Genomic DNA, 21925 nt, shown 5'->3' with positions numbered 1-21925 from the left:
GAGTGGAAAATTAGATCAGCCATGACGAAATGGCGGAGAAGATGAAAGATGGCAGATGGAGTTTAATGCTGACAAATGTGAGGAGCTACATTTTGGTAGGACTAATCAAAATAGGACATACATGGTAAATGGTAGGACATTGAGGAATGCAGTAGAACAGAGGGATCTGGAAATAATGGTGCATAGTTCCCTGAAGGTAGAATCTCATGTGGATAGGGTGGTGAAGAAAGCTTTTGGTATGCTGGCCTTTATAAATCAGAGCATTGAGTATAGGAGCTGGGATGTAATGTTGAAATTGCACAAGGCATTGGTGAGGACAAATTTGGAGTATTGCGTACAGTTTTGGTCATCGAATTATAGGAAAGATGTCAACAAAGTAGAGAGAGTATAGAGAAGGTTTACTAGAATGTTACCTGGGTTTCATCACCTAAGTTACAGAGAAAGGTTCAACAAGTTGGGTCTTTATTCTTTGGAACATGGAAGGTTGAGGGAGGATTTGATAGAGGTATTTAAAATTATGAGGGGGATAGATAGCGTTGACGTGAATAGGCTTTTTCCATTGAAAGTAGGGGAGATTCAAACAAGAGGACATGAGTTGAGAGTTAAAGGGCAAAAGTTTAGGGGTAACATGAGGGGGAACTTCTTTACTCAGAGACTGGTAGCTATGTGGAACGAGCTTCCAGCAGAAGTGGTTGAGGCAGGTTCGATGTTGTCATTTAAAGTTAAATTGGACAGCTATATGGACAGGAAAGGAATGGAGGGTTATGGGCTGAGTGCAGGTCAGTGGGACTAGGTGAGAGTAAGAGTTCGGCACGGACTAGAAGGGCCGAGATGGCCTGTTTCCATCCTGTAATTGTTATATGGTTATATAGTTATAAGATGCGATGGGGCAAATCATCTAATTCTGCTCCTATATGTTATGTTCTTAATTTGGAGACACAAGAGGAATGATGGAAGCGGTGGTGAGATGGATCAAGGAGTAGTCAGTCTGCATATGGAAACACATGGAGAGGATCCATTATCAGTGATTCTCAGACTATGCCTGGATAGATAAGGATGAAAGTGGATGTGATGCAGGGACTGGATTAAAATTGAGGCAGCGGATTTAGGCAAGAGACAAAAATAGCGACAACATATTGACAGGGTTCTTGTCTGAATCCAAAATAACTGGTGGTCAGAATTATGCACTCATGAGGGTAAATGTCATTTATAGTACTAATCCCTGTTTGTTTCAAGTACTGATAGAGGGAAGAATGTTCTCTCCAGTGGTGCACTGCTCCTGCAGAATATACCAACTACAAAATGTTCCACAGTTCTTCACTCAGGCTACTCTGAGAGCCTGTCCCAAACCCACAAACTCTTCCACTAGAAGTATATGGGAGAACCATCTGCTGCACATTCCCTCCAATTCACACAGCAGCCTTGGAAGTAAATGGATGTCCCTCCATGATCACAAAGTATAATCTCTAGAACTCCCTCCCTGTCAGCATTGTGGGGAACATTCATAAGAAACTAACTCAGCGCCACCTTCTTGAGGGCAATTGAGATGGGGAATAAATCCTGGACCAGCGATATCTGCATCGAAATTGAATTAAAAAGTAGTTTTGTGTAAATTATCCATTGTGGGTATTTACTGATGGCCCAGGTGTAAAGTTTGTCTGACAATCCATTTCAACACATTGAAATAAAAAGTAGCTTATCAATTAGTTCTCTCATTCCTTTGTACATGACTTTTTGGACATCTTGTGTATCTTAGAATCTTAAACATTCTTTTCTATAATATCTCTTTTTAAAAATATTGTAGAGCTTTGATTACAATCCTCTCTTTGTTCTGAGTGTCCTTTACGTTTTTATCTCTCTGACCGTTAGACGTTATTCCCCAAGAACAACACTGACATCAAAGCCAAGTACTCTGCACAATGATTCAGCTGAAGCTCCAAAAAAGCTGCTTGTTTTATTGTTTGGCACACATTTTTCTAGTGCTGAGCCAAGATCTACTGGGTGGTCAACATGATGCAATTAAAATCATATATCATGTTTCCATGGCCATGGCTGTTGCTGTGCACTAGTGCTGATGACCTAAACTGTCCTGATCTACATTGTATTTGTTGTGCAAAGTGTATGTGCCCTTAAACCTTTCATGGAGTTTTTTAAGATAGAAAATGTCCTTCATTTTAGCTCATCCATGGCAACCATTTTGTCCATTGACACTAAGCTCAATTTCCTGCAATGGATCATGTCCAACTATGCCTTGAAATGCTTCTGAAATGTAGTGATTGTAACTGATTTCAGCAGCTTCTCTGGCAATACATTCCAGATATCAACCACTTTCTGTGTAAAACAAAAAAGCTTTTGCTTAAACCCCCACCTTCCTCTTACCTTAAATATGTGCCCTTTTATTTTTGATGCTTCTATCATGGGAAAGAGATCTTGACTACTTACCTTATCTATTGCTTATAAAATTATATACAGTGCCCCAGTTCCCCATATGGAACAACATTTACTGCCCTGCCTTCATGAATCTTTTTAGCTCCTTAAAAACTCAATCCAATTAGTGAGACAGGACTTTCCCCTCACAAAGCTAATCGCATTGTTGATTTTAAGCACTTGTCTTTGCAAATGTGTATGAACTCGTTCTGTTATAATTTCCCCCAATGCTTTCCCTGGCACTGGCATAAGGCTCACTGATTTGAATTTGCCTGGGGTTATTCCTGCGGCTCTTAAATAAAAGAACAACATTAACTATCTTCAGCTTTCTGGTACTTCACCTTTAGTTATGATGATGCAAAAGTCACTAAAAGGATCAGCAGCCTCCTCACTTGCTTCCTGTAACATTATGGGATAGATCATATCTCACCCTAGATTCCAAAACATACCTCCACCTCCTGAATACCTTCATACTCTAGACAATCAACACATCCCTCCTTAAACTCACCTCCTCCATGTCCTTTTCCTTGGTAAATACAGACAGTTCATTGACTGGTCTAGAAGGTAAGATCACATGCGATCCAGGGCAAAATAGCAGATTGGATTCATAATTGGCACAGTGGTTGGAAGCAGATTGTGATGGTTGAGGGCTTTTTTTCTCTCTGACTGGAGGTCTGTGTCCTCCAGAAGTTGATGGTAGGACCTCTGTTGTTTGCAATTTGTATAAATGATTTGGATGTGAATGTACAAGGCATGGTTAGTAAATTTTCAGATGATACTGAAATAGGTCATGTTGTAATATGATCAGCCTGGTTTGTGAGCTGAGGACTGGCTTTCCATCCAGGCATGGTCAATCAGAAGAGAGGATATTAAGAGATCAAGCCAGGATAGGACTTAGAATTGACAATAAACTGTACTGGTCAAAGAACACTGAGGCTGTCTACAAGAAGGGTCAGAGTCATCTCTATTTCCTGAGGAGACTGACGTCCTTTAACATCTGCCGGACGATGCTGAGGATGTTCTATGAGTCTGTGGTGGCCAGTGCTATCATGTTTGCTGTTGTGTGCTGGGGCAGCAGCTGAGGGTAGCAGACACCAGCAGGATCAACAAACTCATCCGTAAGGCCAGTGGTGTTGTAGGGATGGAACTGGATTCTCTCACGGTGGTGTCTGAAAAGAGGATGCTGTCTAAGTTGCATGCCATCTTGGACAATGTCTCCCATCCACTATATAATGTACTGGTTGGGCACAGGAGTACATTCAGACAGAGACTCATTCCACCGAGATGCAACACAGAGCGTCATAGGAAGTCATTCCTGCCTGTGGCCATCAAACTTTACAACTCCTCCCTTGGAGGGTCAGACACCCTGAGCCAATAGGCTGGTCCTGGACTTATTTCCTGGCATAATTTACATATTACTATTTAACTATTTATGGTTTTATTACTATTTAATTATTTATGGTGCAACTGTAACAAAACCAATTTCCCCCAGGATCAATAAAGTATGACTATGACTATACAGTGAATGGTAGGGCCCTAGGACAGAGTAACTTAGGAGTGTATGTGCATAGTAAACTGAAGGTAGTATCAAGGGTAGACAGGGAGGCATTTGGCATGCTGGCCTTTTATCAGTCAGGACATTGAGTATAGAAGTAGGGAAGTTAAATTGCAGTTATACTGTATAAGACATGGTGAGGCTGTACTTGGAATATTGTGCACAGCTCTGGTCACTCTGTTTTGGGAAAAAGTACAGAAAAGATTTACCAGTATATTGCCTGGACTTGGGGGCCTGAGTTACAAGGAGAGCTGGCATAAAATAAGACTTTAGTTCCTACAATGTACGAAGTTGAAGGATGACCTCATTGCGTCAAAGAAGATAGTCTTTTTCCCAGGAAGGGGTGCTTGAAAAAAAAGAGGGTATGGGTTTAAAATCAGAGGAGATTAAAAGGTACATCAGGGGCAGAGTATTCACACCAAAGATGGTGCTTATTTGAAATGAGCTGCCAGAATTGGTGGTTGGAGTGAACACATTAGCAACATTTAAAAGCTATCTAGATAAGTACATGGATAGCAGAGGTTTGGAAGCCAATGGACCACATCCCTTGGCTTCATACATAGTTTACCCCAAAGACACAAGTGGGACCCACATCCAGCTATTTTTTTGCTCCTATTATACTTACAGAATATCTTTAGATTCTCCTTAATCTTACTTGCCAAGAGTATTTCCCGGCCCCTTTTAGCCCTCCTAATTACTTTTGGAACTTCATTCTTACACCCTTCATGTTCCTCAAGAGATTGCAGTTGTTTAATCTGATCAAAAAACAAATGCTTGAAAAGCAAGTATTTCGGATTTCAGTCAGAGAGAAATAGGCCTTTCGGCTCACCAGGTCTGCACTGACCATTAAACATACACCTATACTAATCCCTTCTCCTCACGTTCTCATCATCCCTCTCCAGCTTCTCCACTCATCTACATCCCAGGGACAATTACAGTGGCCAGGTAACCTAGACAGGTGCATGCCTTTCCAGATATGGAAAGAAACCTGATCACAGAGAGGAAAGCCATATCGTCACAGGGAGAATGTGCAAACACCACAGAGACAGTACCCGAGATCAGGATTGAACCCAGATCTCAGCTCTACTAGCAGCACTGTATTGTACCACCCATTTAGAATCTGAATCTCAGAGAACAGCACAGGAAACAGTCCCTTAGCCCACGATGTCTATGGGAACATGATGCCAAGTTAAATTGTCTTCTGCCTGTGTGTGATCCATATCCTCTATTCCCTGCCTAATCATGTGCCAATCTTCAAAGCCTCTTAAGTGCATTTATTGTACCTGATTTCAACACTATCCCTGGCATCCTATTCTAGGCAACTATCGCGCTCTGTGTTTAAAAAAAAACTTGCTGCACTCATTTCCTTAAACTTTCCCCTCTCTCCATGTTCTGTAGTACTTGACATGGGAAAAATATTCTATTTGACTGTCTAACCTACATACTGTATGCCACTTATAATTTATAAACATAATATATAATGTGTGTGTGTGTTTTATATATATAGATTTGATTGTCCCATTAATCTAACATGTTCTGATTCTTAAAAAATTGCACACAGTCATAGGTGTATCGTATCTAGAACATGACTTAAGTTTCCCATTGAGATAAACTGTGATCATGATCTGTGGTTTCATTAATATAGTCTCTCCCCATTGATGCTGTTCTCCACATTCCCTTTTCTGTTGTCGATCATAATCCATCAAGTCTACATAAATATTAACTCAATCTGCAGTGCTTGGTCATGTAATTTTAGTGGGGAAACTATACTTGGTTATAGTGTAATTTAGAGAATGTAACGAATTTTAAGTTAGAGAGAAGCTAATAAAGGCTAACAAGAATACTATAAATGAAAGGTTAGATCAAGCAACTGAGCATTGATTTGTGCATGTGGGCATGCTGTGTATAGTGTTTGTTTTGCTTTTAAATGCCTTTGATTTTACTTTAGAGGTAAGGATAACTTGACCTGGATACCATGATAGATAAGGGATGGCATACTATTGAGAAACTCTTTCCAACATCACATGAAAATCTGGCCATCAGCTGACTTAACTTACGTGAATCAGATTCCCGTAGTACAATTGTTGTTATTTGGTCAATATTAGTAGCTTGCAGCATATTGGTGCACGAAGGGTTCTGGCACTTTTGCAAATATAAACCTGAACTGTGCTCACAAACACAATGTTGACAGGGTAAGTTATGCAGAGTTGGTCCAGCACTTACCAGAAACATGGACAGTGGAGTTTCATAGAACATGACCTTCACTCAGTCTCAATGTGGATTTTCGGCTGATTATTTGTTGGATTGGCTTTCGATTTATGGAGAATGTCAACACTGATTTTATCAGAATCCTACTGTCACATATATGAAATTGTGAATTATTTGCTACATGTATATCAGTATACAATGATACATTTAATATTTTTAAATGTTTGAATCACTGAAAACATTTTCAAAAATAGTTCTTTTAATAATCTATTGTATAAAATGTTACAGAAAGGTCAGCAAATTTCGCTAAGCACTGAGTTCTGCTTTACATTCAAACTTGTATCTGTTTTCAGTTTTGCTTTATGTCAGAAAGGAATGTGAAGAGGTGTTTGATGCATTAATGTTGAAAGCTCCTTCGCTGAAAGGACTAATGGAGGCAGTAAGTTTACACTTCCATCTATATTCAACAATGTTCCATTTGGGTTTCTTTAGGTCCACTTTACTCTAGACTTTAGTGCAACCTTAGTCCATGCTTGGACCTAAGAGTTGACTTACAAAGATGGGTGGAAGCAGCTGCTCCTGACTCCAGATAGCATTTGACCAAGTACGGTGTCATAACTCTGGTAAAAGTCAAATGGTTGGAGCTAGACCGAGCAGAAACCAGATTATTTTTACTGAGGGGGAAAATCACCTCAACCCTAGGTCATCACTGCAAGAGCTCCTCAGGGCAGTACTCTAGGCTCAATCAACTTCCACATTTTCTTAAAACACGGAAGGAGACCATTTCAGACTGTCAGGCCCACTGATAGAGCATTCACACTGAAAGGTCTCGGCCCGAAACGTCAACCGTACTCCTTTCCATAGGTGCTGCCTGGCCTGCTGAGTTCCTCCAGCACCTTGTGTGTGTTGCTTGGATTTCCAGCATCTGGAGATTTTCTGTTGTTTGTGAGCAATCACATTACCCACTCTGTTTTCCTTATATGCCCCATTCTCTTCAACTAACTCCAGATGCTACAACTCATTAACACACGGGGGGCAATTCACAGTGGGCCAATTAACCTACTGATTTGCATGCCTTTGGGACACGGTGGAAGCTCATGCAGTCACATGGAGAATATGCAAACTCCAGAGACAGCACTGAGGCCAGGATTGAACGTGGGTTACTGAAGCTGTGAGGGAACAACTGTACCTCACTGGCTCCGTCACACATGCCCCCTCCCTCCATAGAAGGTCAGAAGTGACTCCACAATGCTGAGCTCTTCTTCCATTGTCCCTGCCACAACCCTGAGGTCTTCTACTGTTGCCACTGTCTCTGAGCTCACTCCTCTGCCAAGAATTCACCACCCCACATCAGTGACCCCTTCTCCTATCTCCAACCCTTCGCCTCTTCTTGGACACTCCACCCTAGATCTCTTCATCTCTAATTGCCAAGGAGACATCAACCAGCTCAACTTAAACACTCCTCTCTCTTCTTCGAACCTTACCCCCTCTGAAAGCACCGCTCTCCATTCTCTCCACACCAATCCCGACCTCACCATCAAACCCGCAGCCAAAAGGGGTGCTGATGTAGTGTGGTGAACTGACCTCTACCTTGCTGAGGCCAGATGGGAACTCTCTTAGATACCTCTGCTTACTTACCCCCTGAGAAGGACCCCACTCTGGACTATTAGGCCACACCACCACAAATCTCATCAACTCTGGAGATCTCTCATAGTTGCCACCATCCTCATGGTTCCCTTACCCTGCTCTGCACGTTTTTACCTCCCTCCCAAAATCCACAAACCTGACCGACTGTGAAAGCCCATTGTTTTTGCCTGCTTCCGCTCCACTGAACTCGTATCCTCATATCTCAATTCCATTCTGTTCCCCTTGGCTCAGTCCCTTCCCACCTACATCCACAACACTTCGCATGCTCTTGATCTCCTCAACAACTTTCAATTCTCTGGACCTGACTCCCTCATTTTCACTATAGATGACCAGAGCCTCTGCAATTCTATCCCCCATCAAGAAGATCTTAAAGTTCTCCGCTTTCTCGGCAATGGACCTAACCAGTTCCCCTCCACTACTACCCTTCTCCAGCTGGCCGAACTGCCTCACTCTCAATATTTTCTCTTTTGGCTCCTCCCACTTTCTTCAAACTCAAGGTGTTGCCATGGGCACCCGCATGGGCCCCAGTTATGCCTGTCCTTTCATTGCCTGCGTGGAATATTCCATGTTCCAAACCTTCTATGGTAGTGTTCCCCACACTCCTTCTGCACTACATTGACAACTGCATTGGTGCTGCTTCATTCACCCATGCTGAACTCATCAATTTAATGAACTTTGTCTCCAACTTCCACCCTGCCCTTAAATTCACTTGGCTCATCTCTGATAACTCTCTCCTTTTTCTCGAATTCTGTCTCCATCTCTGGAGACAAAGTGTCTACCAATATCTTTTATAAACCTACCAATTCCCACAGCTACACACATCAAAGTTGCTGGTGAACGCAGCAGGCCAGGCAGCATCTCTAGGAAGAGGTGCAGTCGACGTTTCAGGCTGAGACCCTTCGTCAGGACTCTTCGTTTTTCCTCTTCCTAGAGATGCTGCCTGGCCTGCTGCGTTCACCAGCAACTTTGATGTGTGTTGCTTGAATTTCCAGCATCTGCAGAATTCCTGTTGTTTGTGTTTTTAAATTCCCACAGCTGTTTGGACTATTCCCCTTCCATCCTGCATCCTGTAAAAATGCTACTCCTTTTTCTCAGTTCCTTCATCTCCACCACATCTGTCCCCAGGACGAGACTTTCCTTTGCAGGATATCAGATATGTCTTCCTTCTTCAAAGAACAGGGTTTTCCTTCCTCCACTGTTGATGCTGCCCTTACTTGTATTTCCTCCATTTTCCAGACATCTGCACTCACCCCATCCTCCTCCTACCTTAACAGGCAAAGAGTTCATCTTGTCCTCACCTACCAACTCATGAGCCTCCGCATTCAACGCATCATTCTCCGCAACTCTGGTATCTTCAACTGGTATCACCAAACTCATCTTTTCCTCCCGCCATCCTCCGCATTCTGCAACAATCAATGTGATTCCCTTGTCCATTTGTCTCTCCCCACTAATCTTCCTCCTGGCATGTAACCCTGCAAGCAGCTGAAGTGCTACACTCGCCCATTCATCTCCTCCCTCACGTCCATTCAGGCCTCAAATAGTCCTTGCAGGTGAGACAACACTTCACCTGTGAGTTTGTTGGGGTCACCTACTGTATCTGGCGCTCCTGATGCGGCTTCCTATAGATTGGTGAGACTTGACATAAACTGGGGGACTATCTTGTCAATCACCTTTGCTACATCCGCAAAAATGACAATTTCTCAATGGCCAACCTTTGTAATTCCTATCCATATTCCCGTTCTATAATGTTTGTCCATGGCCTCCTCTTCTGCCATGATGAGGCCACCCTCAGGTTGGAGGAGCAACACCTCGTATTTTTCTAGGTCTCCAACCTGACAGCGTGAACATCGATTTCTCTTTACAGTAGTTTGTTTTCCTCCTCCCTCCTCCCTCTTCTGTTCCCCACTCTGGTCTCTTACCTCTTCTTATCACCTGCAACTCCCCCTGGTGTCCCTCCTTCTTCCCTTTCTCCCATGTTCCACTCTCCTCTCCTATCAGATTTTTTCTTCTCCAACCCTTTACCCTTTCCACCTATCACCTCCCAGCTTCTTACATCAACTCCCCTCCCCCAACCACCTGGCTTCACCTATCACCTTCTAGCTTGTCCTTCTTCCCATCCCCTCACCATCTTATTCTGGCATCTTATCCCCTTCCTTCTCAATCCTGAAGAAAGGTCTTGGCATGGAATGTCAACTGTTGATTCATTTCCAAAGATGCTGACTGACTAGGTGAGCTCCTCCAGCATTAAGTATGTCTTGCAGTAGACTGATGACTAATTAATGTTCCATTTTTTGCAACTTATCAGATAATATGCTCTATGTCTCTTTGAAGTAGTAATTGACTTCTCATTTTAGATTTCAGAGAAATATGAATTGCCCTTTGAGAAAATTGCAAAAGTCTACAAAAAGTGCAAGAAAGGGTGAGTGTGTAATGGCTTAGAGTTGGTTTTGCTTGTCTTGGGATAAATCATTCAACAATGTTAGTTTTATATTTATATTTACTATGTATACTTACTGTTCCGTCGCTATCACTCTGATCACAGCCCAGAGTCACAGAATTGAAAATTACTCTGAAATAATCTCACCCTCTGCTCCGAGCTCCAGCTCAGCCATTTTAAAGATTACTTTGCTCCTTCTCATAACTCAAATTAATATAAAGTTATCTTGGAAGTGTGAGACATTCCTGACAACCTATCTTTTTAAAACCCCTTTATTATCTCCTCTAAGTATAAACTAGTTGCTATCTCTAAAATAGAGGCACTGCAGAAATGCTTCTAATTCTTACAAACCCCATTTCTCACCTCTCCATAATAAGTTTAGCTGTTCTCACATTCCAGAATATGCTCAGCATCCTACCGTTTACCCCAGTTGTCCTTGCCAATCTCACCTACTCCATGCATTTCATCCTTTTTCGTCAATCCCTTCCTCATATCCAGCTTTGCTTATTGACTCTTGATTTGCTAACCGTGTTAAAGCTTCATCAACACGATACTGCTTCTCACCCGTGTCCACTCCTCAAGAAGCTCTTTGTGATGCATTCATGCTCTTCACTCACAATCCAAACTCCTCCTGAACGTGCTGATGTCCACTAGTTCCAAGCCCATCTCTCTGTCAACACCCTCAGCCCACGCCTGCCCTATTTACAACTCTAAGACAACTTAAGCTGATGCGACAACTGCCATTTAGTAGTATTACATAGAAACATAGAAAATAGGTGCAGGAGTAGGCCATTCGGCCCTTCGAGCCTGCACCGCCATTTATTATGATCATGGCTGATCATCCAACTCAGAACCCCGCCCCAGCCTTCCCTCCATACCCCCTGACCCCTGTAGCCACAAGGGCCATATCTAACTCCCTCTTAAACATAGCCAATGAACCGGCCTCAACAGTTTGCTGTGGCAGAGAATTCCACAGATTCACCACTCTCTGTGTGAAGAAGTTTTTCCTAATCTCGGTCCTAAAAGGCTTCCCCTCTATCCTCAAACTGTGACCCCTCGTTCTGGACTTCCCCAACATCGGGAACAATCTTCCTGCATCTAGCCTGTCCAATCCCTTTAGGATCTTATACGTTTCAATCAGATCCCCCCTCAATCTTCTAAATTCCAACGAGTACAAGCCCAATTCATCCAGTCTTTCTTCATATGAAAGTCCTGCCATCCCAGGAATCAATCTGGTGAACCTTCTTTGTACTCCCTCTATGGCAAAGATGTCTTTCCTCAGATTAGGGGACCAAAACTGCACACAATACTCCAGGTGTGGTCTCACCAAGGCTTGTACAACTGCAGTAGTACCTCCCTGCTCCTGTACTGGAATCCTCTCGCTATAAATGCCAGCATACCATTCGCCTTTTTCACCGCCTGCTGTACCTGCATGCCCACTTTCAATGACTGGTGTATAATGACACCCAGGTCTCGATGCACCTCCCCTTTTCCTAATCAGCCACCATTCAGATAATAATCTGTTTTCCTATTTTTGCCACCAAAGTGGATAACTTCACATTTATCCACATTAAATTGCATCTGCCATGAATTTGCCCACTCACCCAACCTATCCAAGTCACCCTGCATCCTCTTAGCATCCTCCTCACTGCTAACACTGCCACCCAGCTTCGTGTCATCCACAAACTTGGAGATGCTGCATTTAATTCCCTCATCCAAGTCATTAATATATATTGTAAACAACTGGGGTCCTAGCACTGAGCCTTGCGGTACCCCACTAGTCACCGCCTGCCATTCTGAAAAGGTCCTGTTTATTCCCACTCTTTGCTTCCTGTCTGCTAACCAATTCTCCACCCACACCAATACCTTACCCCCAATACCGTGTGCTTTAAGTTTGCACACTAATCTCCTGTGTGGAACCTTGTCAAAAGCCTTTTGAAAATCCAAATATACCACATCCACTGGTTCTCCCCTATCCACTCTACTAGTTACATCCTCAAAAAATTCTATGAGATTCGTCAGACATGATTTTCCTTTCACAAATCCATGCTGACTTTGTCCGATCATTTCTCCGCTTTCCAAATGTGCTGTTATCACATCCTTGATAACTGACTCCAGCAGTTTCCCCACCACCAACGTTAGGCTAACCGGTCTATAATTCCCCGGTTTCTCTCTCCCTCCTTTTTTAAAAATTGGGGTTACATTAACCACCCTCCAATCCTCAGGAACTAGTCCAGAATCTAACGAGTTTTGAAAAATTATCACTAATGCATCCACTATTTCTTGGGCTACTTCCTTAAGCACTCTAGGATGCAGACCATCTGGCCCTGGGGATTTATCTGCCTTCAATCCCTTCAATTTATCTAACACCACTTCCCTACTAACATGTATTTCACTCAGTTCCTCCATCTCACTGGACCCTCTGTCCCTTACTATTTCTGGAAGATTATTTATGTCCTCCTTAGTGAAGACAGAACCAAAGTAATTATTCAATTGGTCTGCCATGTCCTTGCTCCCCATAATCAATTCACCTGTTTCTGTCTGCAGGGGACCTACATTTGTCTTTACCAGTCTTTTCCTTTTTACATATCTATAAAAGCTTTTACAGTCCGTTTTTATGTTCTCTGGCAGTTTTCTCTCATAATCTTTTTTCCCCTTCCTAATTAAGCCCTTTGTCCTCCTCTGCTGAACTCTGAATTTCTCCCAGTCCTCAGGTGAGCCACTTTCTCTGGCTAATTTGTATGCTACTTCTTTGGAATTGATACTATCCCTAATTTCTCTTGTCAGCCACGGGTGCACTACCTTCCTTGATTTATTCTTTTGCCAAACTGGGATGAACAATTGTTGTAGTTCATCCATGCAACCTTTAAATGCTTGCCATTGCATATCCACCGTCAATTCTTTAAGTGTCATTTGCCAGTCTATCTTAGCTAATTCACGTCTCATACCTTCAAACTTACCCCTCTTTAAGTTCAGAACCTTTGTTTCTGAATTAACTATGTCACTCTCCATATTAATGAAGAATTCCACCATATTATGGTCACTCTTACCCAAGGGACCTCTCACGACAAGATCGCTAATTAACCCTTCCTCATTGCTCAAAACCCAGTCCAGAATAGCCTGCTCTCTAGTTGGTTCCTCGACATGTTGGTTCAAAAAACCATCCCGCATACATTCCAAGAAATCCTCTTCCTCAGCACCTTTACCAATTTGGTTCACCCAGTCTACATGTAGATTGAAGTCACCCATTATAACTGCTGTTCCTTTATTGCACACATTTCTAATTTCCTGTTTAATACCATCTCCGACCTCACTACTACTGTTAGGTGGCCTGTACACAACTCCCACCAGCGTCTTCTGCCCCTTAGTGTTACGCAGCTCTACCCATATCGATTCCACATCTTCCCGGCTTATGTCCTTCCTTTCTATTGCGTTAATCTCTTCTTTAACCAGCAACGCCACCCCACTCCCCTTCCTTCATGTCTATCCCTCCTGAATATTGAATATCCCTGAACGTTGAGCTGGTCAGGGACCATCCCTGGTCACCCTGGAGCCATGTCTCTGTGATCCCAACTATATCATAATCATTAATAACAATCTGCACTTTCAATTCATCCACCTTATTACGAATGCTCCTTGCATTGACACATAAAGCCTTCAGGCGCTCTTTTACAACTCTCTTAGCCCTTGTACAATTATGTTGAAAAGTGGCCCTTTTTAATGCTTGCCCTGGATTTGTCGGCCTGCCACTTTTACTTTTCTCCTTTGTACTTTGTGCTTCTACGCTCACTTTACACCCCTCTGTCTCTCTGCACTGGTTCCCATCCCTCTGTTGTGAACTAACCTCCTCACGCCTAGCCTCTTTAATTTGATTCCCACCCCGCAACCATTCTAGTTTAAAGTCACCTCAGTAGCCCCCGCTAATCTCCCTGCCAGGATATTGGTCCCCCTCGGATTCAAGTGTAACCCGTCCTTTTTGTACAGGTCACGCCTACGCCAAAAGAGGTCCCAATGATCCAAAAACTTGAATCCCTGCCCCCTGCTCCAATCCCTCAGCCACGCATTTATCCTCCACCTCATCGCATTCCTACTCTCACTGTCGCGTGGCACAGGCAGTAAACCCGAGATTACTACCTTTGTGGTCCTTTTTCTCAACTCCCTTCCTAGCTCCCTATATTCTCCCTTCAGGACCTCATCCCTTTTCCTACCTATGTATTTGGTACCTATATGTACCACGACCTCTGGCTCCTCACCCTCCCACTTCAGGATATAGAAACATAGAAACATAGAAAATAGGTGCAGGAGTAGGCCATTCGGCCCTTCGAGCCTGCACCGCCATTTATTATGATCATGGCTGATCATCCAACTCAGAACCCAGCCTTCCCTCCATACCCCCTGACCCCTGTAGCCACAAGGGCCATATCTAACTTCCTTTTAAACATAGCTAATGAACTGGCCTCAACAGTTTGCTGTGGCAGAGAATTCCACAGATTCACCACTCTCTGTGTGAAGAAGTTTTTCCTAACCTCGGTCCTAAAAGGCTTCCCCTCTATCCTCAAACTGTGACCCCTCGTTCTAGACCTCCCCAACATCGGGAACAATCTTCCTGCATCTAGCCTGTCCAATCCCTTTAGGATCTTATACGTTTCAATCAGATCCCCCCTCAATCTTCTAAATTCCAACGAGTACAAGCCCAGTTCATCCAGTCTTTCTTCATATGAAAGACCTGCCATCCCAGGAATCAATCTGGTGAACCTTCTTTGTACTCCCTCTATGGCAAAGATGTCTTTCCTCAGATTAGGGGACCAAAACTGCACACAATACTCCAGGTGTGGTCTCACCAAGGCCTTGTACAACTGCAGTAGTACCTCCCTGCTCCTGTACTCGAATCCTCTCGCTATAAATGCCAGCATACCGTTCGCCTTTTTCACCGCCTGCTGTACCTGCATGCCCACTTTCAATGACTGGTGTATAATGACACCCAGGTCTCGTTGCACCTCCCCTTTTCCTAATCGGCCACCATTCAGATAATAATCTGTTTTCCTATTTTTGCCACCAAAGTGGATAACTTCACATTTATCCACATTAAATTGCATCTGCCATGAGTTTGCCCACTCACCCAACCTATCCAAGTCACCCTGCATCCTCTTAGCATCCTCCTCACTGCTAACACTGCCACCCAGCTTCGTGTCATCCGCAAACTTGGAGATGCTGCATTTAATTCCCTCATCCAAGTCATTAATATATATTGTAAACAACTGGGGTCCCAGCACTGAGCCTTGCGGTACCCCACTAGTCACCGCCTGCCATTCTGAAAAGGTCCCGTTTATTCCCACTCTTTGCTTCCTGTCTGCTAACCAATTCTCCACCCACACCAATACCTTACCCCCAATACCGTGTGCTTTAAGTTTGCACACTAATCTCCTATGTGGGACCTTGTCAAAAGCCTTTTGAAAATCCAAATATACCACATCCACTGGTTCTCCCCTATCCACTCTACTAGTTACATCCTCAAAAAATTCTATGAGATTCGTCAGACATGATTTTCCTTTCACAAATCCATGCTGACTTTGTCCGATCATTTCACCGCTTTCCAAATGTGCTGTTATCACATCCTTGATAACTGACTCCAGCAGTTTCCCCACCACCGACGTTAGGCTAACCGGCCTATAATTCCCCGGTTTCTCTCTCCCTCCTTTTTTAAAAAGTGGGGTTACATTAGCCACCCTCCAATCCTCAGGAACTAGTCCAGAATCTAACGAGTTCTGAAAAATTATCACTAATGCATCCACTATTTCTTGGGCCACTTCCTTAAGCACTCTGGGATGCAGACCATCTGGCCCTGGGGATTTATCTGCCTTCAATCCCTTCAATTTACCTAACACCACTTCCCTACTAACATGTATTTCGCTCAGTTCCTCCATCTCACTGGACCCTCTGTCCCTTACTATTTCTGGAAGATTATTTATGTCCTCCTTAGTGAAGACAGAACCAAAGTAATTATTCAATTGGTCTGCCATGTCCTTGCTCCCCATAATCAATTCACCTGTTTCTGTTTGCAGGGGACCTACATTTGTCTTTATCAGTCTTTTCCTTTTTACATATCTATAAAAGCTTTTACAGTCCGTTTTTATGTTCTCTGCCAGTTTTCTCTCATAATCTTTTTTCCCCTTCCTAATTAAGCCCTTTGTCCTCCTCTGCTGAACTCTGAATTTCTCCCAGTCCTCAGGTGAGCCACTTTCTCTGGCTAATTTGTATGCTACTTCTTTGGAATTGATACTATCCCTAATTTCTCTTGTCAGCCACGGGTGCACTACCTTCCTTGATTTATTCTTTTGCCAAACTGGGATGAACAATTGTTGTAGTTCATCCATGCAACCTTTAAATGCCTGCCATTGCATATCCACCGTCAATCCTTGAAGTGTCATTTGCCAGTCTATCTTAGCTAATTCATGTCTCATACCTTCAAAGTTACCCCTCTTTAAGTTCAGAACCTTTGTTTCTGAATTAACTACGTCACTCTCCATGTTAATGAAGAATTCCACCATATTATGGTCACTCTTACCCAAGGGGCCTCTCACGACAAGATCGCTAATTAACCCTTCCTCATTGCTCAAAACCCAGTCCAGAATAGCCTGCTCTCTAGTCGGTTCCTCGACATGTTGGTTCAAAAAACCATCCCGCATACATTCCAAGAAATCCTCTTCCTCAGCACCTTTACCAATTTGGTTCACCCAGTCTACATGTAGATTGAAGTCACCCATTATAACTGCTGTTCCTTTATTGCACACATTTCTAATTTCCTGTTTAATACCATGGACACGGTCAGAAATATCCCGGACCCTGGCACCAGGGAGGCAAACTACCATCCGGGTCTCTGGACTGCGTCCACAGAATCGCCTATCTGACCCCCTTACTATCGAGTCCCCTATCACAACTGCCCTCCTCTTCCTTGCCCTACCCTTCTGAGCTACAGGGCCAGACTCTGTGCCGGAGGCAGGGCCACTGTCGCTTCCCCCGGGTAAGCTGTCCCCCCCAACAGTACTCAAACAGGAGTACCTATTGTCAAGGGGCACAGCCACCGGGGTACTCCCCATCACCTGCATTTTCCCCTTCCCCCTCCTAACCGTGACCCACTTGTCTGCCTCCCGTGGCCCCGGCGTGACCACCTGCCTTCCACTCCTCTCTATCACCTCCTCGCTCTCCCTGACCAGACGAAGGTCATCGAGCTGCAGCTCCAGTTCCGTAACGCGGTCCCTTAGGAGCTGCATCTCGATGCACTTGGCGCAGATGTAGACGTCCGGGATGTACCTCTGCTGGTCATCCTTCCCATCCTCAGCAAGAGCCTTGGTTGCCAGATGTAGGCAATGTTCTACTCCAATGCCTCTCCAGCATATTTTTCGGAGAGATGGCTCCCCGCTGCACCCCCCTCAATGTATCAAGGGAACCTCCACTAAAGGAATTGATTGAGATTGACTCAGGAACTCAAAATGTATAGAATTGTCCTCCTTTTAAAATTTCCCTCCTTCAATTTGTCAACTTCAAAGCCTATATTTACTATTCCATAATGTTAATTGATTCATCATTTCTAAAATTGTTTTAGTCCTTACGATGCTCTATGATCATAATGCCATTTAAGATCTAAAGGTGTTAAAATTGCAGAATAAAATCTACAGGAATATTATCAAAAAAGCATATATTGACCTATTGTCATTCTGTTACCAGCATCTTAGTGAATATGGATGATAACATTGTGAAGCACTATTCCAATGAAGACACATTCCAACTGAATATTGAAGAAATTGCAGGATCCTACAAGCTCACGCTTGCTGAGATATGAAGAGAATAAACTGGAGGCTCATATAATTCTCAGCAATTATGATCGAGCTAATGAACCATATACAATGTGAGAGCAAAGGAATGAAAGAAAAAGTATGTTTATTATATAAATCCACACTACATAAGTTACTGCAAAACTCCAAAGTGAAAGAGCATGCTGTACCAGCAAGTTGCTATTGTTCTTCTCCGTGCCTTGTGGTGCATCAGGTGGCGACCTGACCACTTCTTTAACTTTTGTCTATTTTTTTTTAATGAGTTGCTAGCTCGACACTCATTCTAGCACAGATGGAAAGTGTGCCTGCTGGTGGTGTAGTGACAGCCGCACTGAACTTTGAGGCGAGTGGTCCTGGGTTCAAATCCGGCCGGCTCCTTGCATGCTTATCCTAGCAAGGTTTGCATGTAATCACCAGAGGCACAGCAGCACAGCAGTTAGTGCTACTACCGCTCTGGGTGCTGCTAGTGAGAGGTTTGCTCTGGTTTCCTCCCTCATCTGAAAGGCATGTTGTCAATTGCCACTCGTGTAGGTGGGTCGCAGGAGAACTGGGGAAGGTATGGGCCTCTGAGAACATAGGTTACTACGAAGTAAGTGGGAAACTGCACAGGTGGGAATGCTCTGAAACCCAACATATACTCAATTGGCCAAACTGTCTACTTCTATATTGTTTTGGAATAAAAACCTGAATAAGATAACATAAAAATCAACAACCAATTGCTCCAAAGCGACGATCCATGTTTTCCTCCAACAGATTCTGATTTTTTTTCATTCCTTTGGCCTCCCCAGGACTGTGATAGAAATGTTACTTTAAACACATTGAGGACTTAGATATAAAAGATATCAAATCCTTGTGTTGTAATCAAAGAGAATGACAATAATAAAGCTCTTATTCATTTTGTATATATTATGTATAGTTTATAAAGTGCATAGCAATGGTTTTCAAAGTTGAATGCAACCTGGGGTTCAGATAATACCTGATCCTTTTGGTACGCTGCAGCCTTGTTATAGACAGCCCATTAATTGTGCATCCTATATTTTTAATATGGAAGTTAAATGATGTTTTGTCTCAATTCAATTAATGTCTTAATTTCAGATTTTAGAAATTTATCTTACCTTTTGATAACTTTAAAAAAACTGCAGGAAACAACATTTGAGACAGAGCACTTGAAGAAAATCATTTATGATATTTTCACAATAATTGCAGTTAGACTCCTTTATTAGGGATTAGACTGGCATAACTACAGGAAAATGCAGTAAATGGCAAAAGAAGCCATAGAAATAAAGCCATTTTTGTGTGTATGTGTGTTAAGTGCAATATATTATCACAGAACTATATACATAGGTTTGGACTATCTTTTATCATTGTAATTTGCAAAGCAGTCAGTTTACTAAGACTGAGGGTCAGGGTCTAAGTTTTACAGATGAATTGTATTGTTTGGATTGTATTTAAACAAAATACAACTGCATTTCTAAATGTTTATGATGAAATGTCGCTTTTCTTTAGATGAATAGTTAAGGCAAGTTTAAAAATGTTTTGGGTTTCCTGGGAATCTGTGAAGGGCTATTAAAAATGCAGTGTTCTTTTCCAGTAAGCTGACAATTTGAGGCCAGCTTTTGCACTTCTTTTGAATCAAATAGTTAACTGAGATGATGCACTCATTCAGACAGTGATTATCTTTAAGCAGGTCCCTGCAATCATTAGAATAAAATTATTTCACTACAGCCCATAAACTGTTTTAATGCATTTGAATGGTATCAAGAACAACTAGTTGTTCTTGTTAAATTAAGTGTTCACTGAACAGTTACTTTGTAGGTCACCCTATGGTAGACAATTTGATATTAAATTTCAAGACACTAGATTCAATAATAATCAATGTTTTCAAAATTTGCCAATATATTTTTAAGGCACATTACTAATGATGTTCACTTTGCTAGAGTAGCTTCACGTGTGATCATGTCTACTGAGGTGTCCAAATAGCTGCCTGTTTACAAAGTCTAAAGTACAGATTTGCCAGCTTCCATTTTAATTTAGTTCTGGCTGTTTAGTTTTCTTTGAAATCCAGAGGCAGGGTCCACCCATGGATGTTTCAGGTTATTGACCTAGGGGTTGTGATGCATTCTGCTGTAATTATAACTTGCATCAAGGAAAGTGAGTCCCCAACCTCGATGGATGCTGTTGCATCACAGTGGGGTTCCTTGCTTTAAATTTCAGGGCCACCATCCATTCCATCTGGGGCATATTTTGGAGAAAATGCCCTCAAGTTAATCTTGAGAAAATATCCTATTTTCAACTATAGGATTGAGACATACTTTAAAAGGGGAATACTTACTTTCAAGTATTTTTGTCTTTACTCCTAAGCAGAGAAATAAGAAGACATAATTTTCAATGTAAGAATGAAACAAAAGAATACAAAAGCTTCAAATAAATGTACTCTTATTAAAACATATTTTTAATTACAATACTGTATAATGAGGCCCTGGACTTCAATAGCCAAGGCAAAGCATTATTGCAGGTTTGTACAGTTACCTAGGGAAGGACTCTGCCCATGCATACTTTTGGTAAAAGGTCGTACTCCAGTTAAATGTCTCGATATCTTCCAGATAATTATGATCCAGTTTGTTCAGAATAAGATGGAAAAGGGCTTTTTACAGCAAACTTTATTGTATCACTGAAAATGTTTCACTGATTTTGTTTTGATGTGCATTTGAAAAGATGTATTCCAACTTTATTGTATACCAAAGGGAATAAATTTTATATGGATATTTTCACAGTGAGATGCACATTTGCTAACTATTCTTAAGCCATATTATTATATAATTAAACTATAGAATATCTTGAGATATCAAATGAGATTGATCCTTGATCCACCAATGTTAATATTACAGGGTTTTGCTAATACAAACAGATTACAAATTGCTGTTCATCATCATGAGCAACCAATATGGGCAGAAATGAAAAATTGTTATGCTTCATTCCAAAAACAATTTCTATAATGCTTTCAAGGAGACCTGAAGGCGTAAAACATTTTCATAGAAACATAGAAAACCTACAGCACAATGCTGTGCCGAACATGCACTCACTTTAGAAATTACCTAGGGTTACCCATAGCCCTCCATTTTTCCAAGCTCCATGTACCAATCCAGGAGTCTCTTAAAAGATACTATCGTATCCGCGTCCACCACCGTTGCTGGCAGCCCATCTCACGCACTTACCGCTCTCTGTGTAAAAAAAACCTCACACCTGACATCTTCTCTGTACCTACTACCAAGCACCTTAAAACTGTGCCCTCTCGTGTTTGCCATTTCAGCCCTGGGGAAAAGCCTCTGACTATCCACACGATCAATGCCTCTCATCATCTTATACACCTCTATCAGGTCACTTCTCATCCAACGTCGCTCCAAGGAGAAAAGACTGAGTTCACTCAACCTTTTTCTCATAAGGCATGCTCACCAATCCAGGCAACATCCTTGTAAATCTCCTCTGCATCCTTTCTATAGTTTCCACATCCTTCCTGTAGCGAGGTGACCAGAAATGAGCACAGTACTCCAAGTGGGGTCTGACCAGGGTCCTATATAGCTGTAACATTACCTCTCGGCTCTTAAACTCAATCCCACGGTTGATGAAGGCCAATGCACCGTATGCCTTCTTAACCACAGAGTCAACCTGCGCAGCTGCTTTGAGTGTCCTACGGACTCTGATCCCAAGATCCCTCTGATCCTCCACACTGCCAAGAGACTTACCATTAATACTATATTCTGCCATCATATTTGACCTACCAAGATGAACCGCCTCACACTCGTGGATTGAACTCCATCT

At 42.5% G+C, this 21925-nt stretch overlaps 1 protein-coding gene across 2 annotated transcripts in view; it reads left to right on the top strand.

Moving 5' to 3' along the window:
• The window catches only part of grhl1 (grainyhead-like transcription factor 1), a 118623-nt gene extending 97746 nt beyond the window's left edge, over positions 1 to 20877 (top strand). For both annotated transcript variants that reach the window (XM_063071267.1, XM_063071258.1), the window contains exons 15-17: positions 6544 to 6629; positions 10192 to 10256; positions 18000 to 20877. In XM_063071267.1, coding sequence (XP_062927337.1) covers positions 6544 to 6629; positions 10192 to 10256; positions 18000 to 18114 — 266 coding nt within the window. In that variant the 3' untranslated portion in view covers positions 18115 to 20877. The remainder of the gene's footprint in view (positions 1 to 6543; positions 6630 to 10191; positions 10257 to 17999) is intronic.
• Positions 20878 to 21925: the final 1048 nt, after the last annotated feature.

Source organism: Mobula hypostoma, chromosome 2 (assembly GCF_963921235.1).
Source record: "Mobula hypostoma chromosome 2, sMobHyp1.1, whole genome shotgun sequence".
Lineage (NCBI taxonomy): Eukaryota > Metazoa > Chordata > Chondrichthyes > Myliobatiformes > Myliobatidae > Mobula > Mobula hypostoma.
Note: the sequence above shows the minus strand (reverse complement) of the source record. Positions and strands in the feature narration are given on the sequence as shown.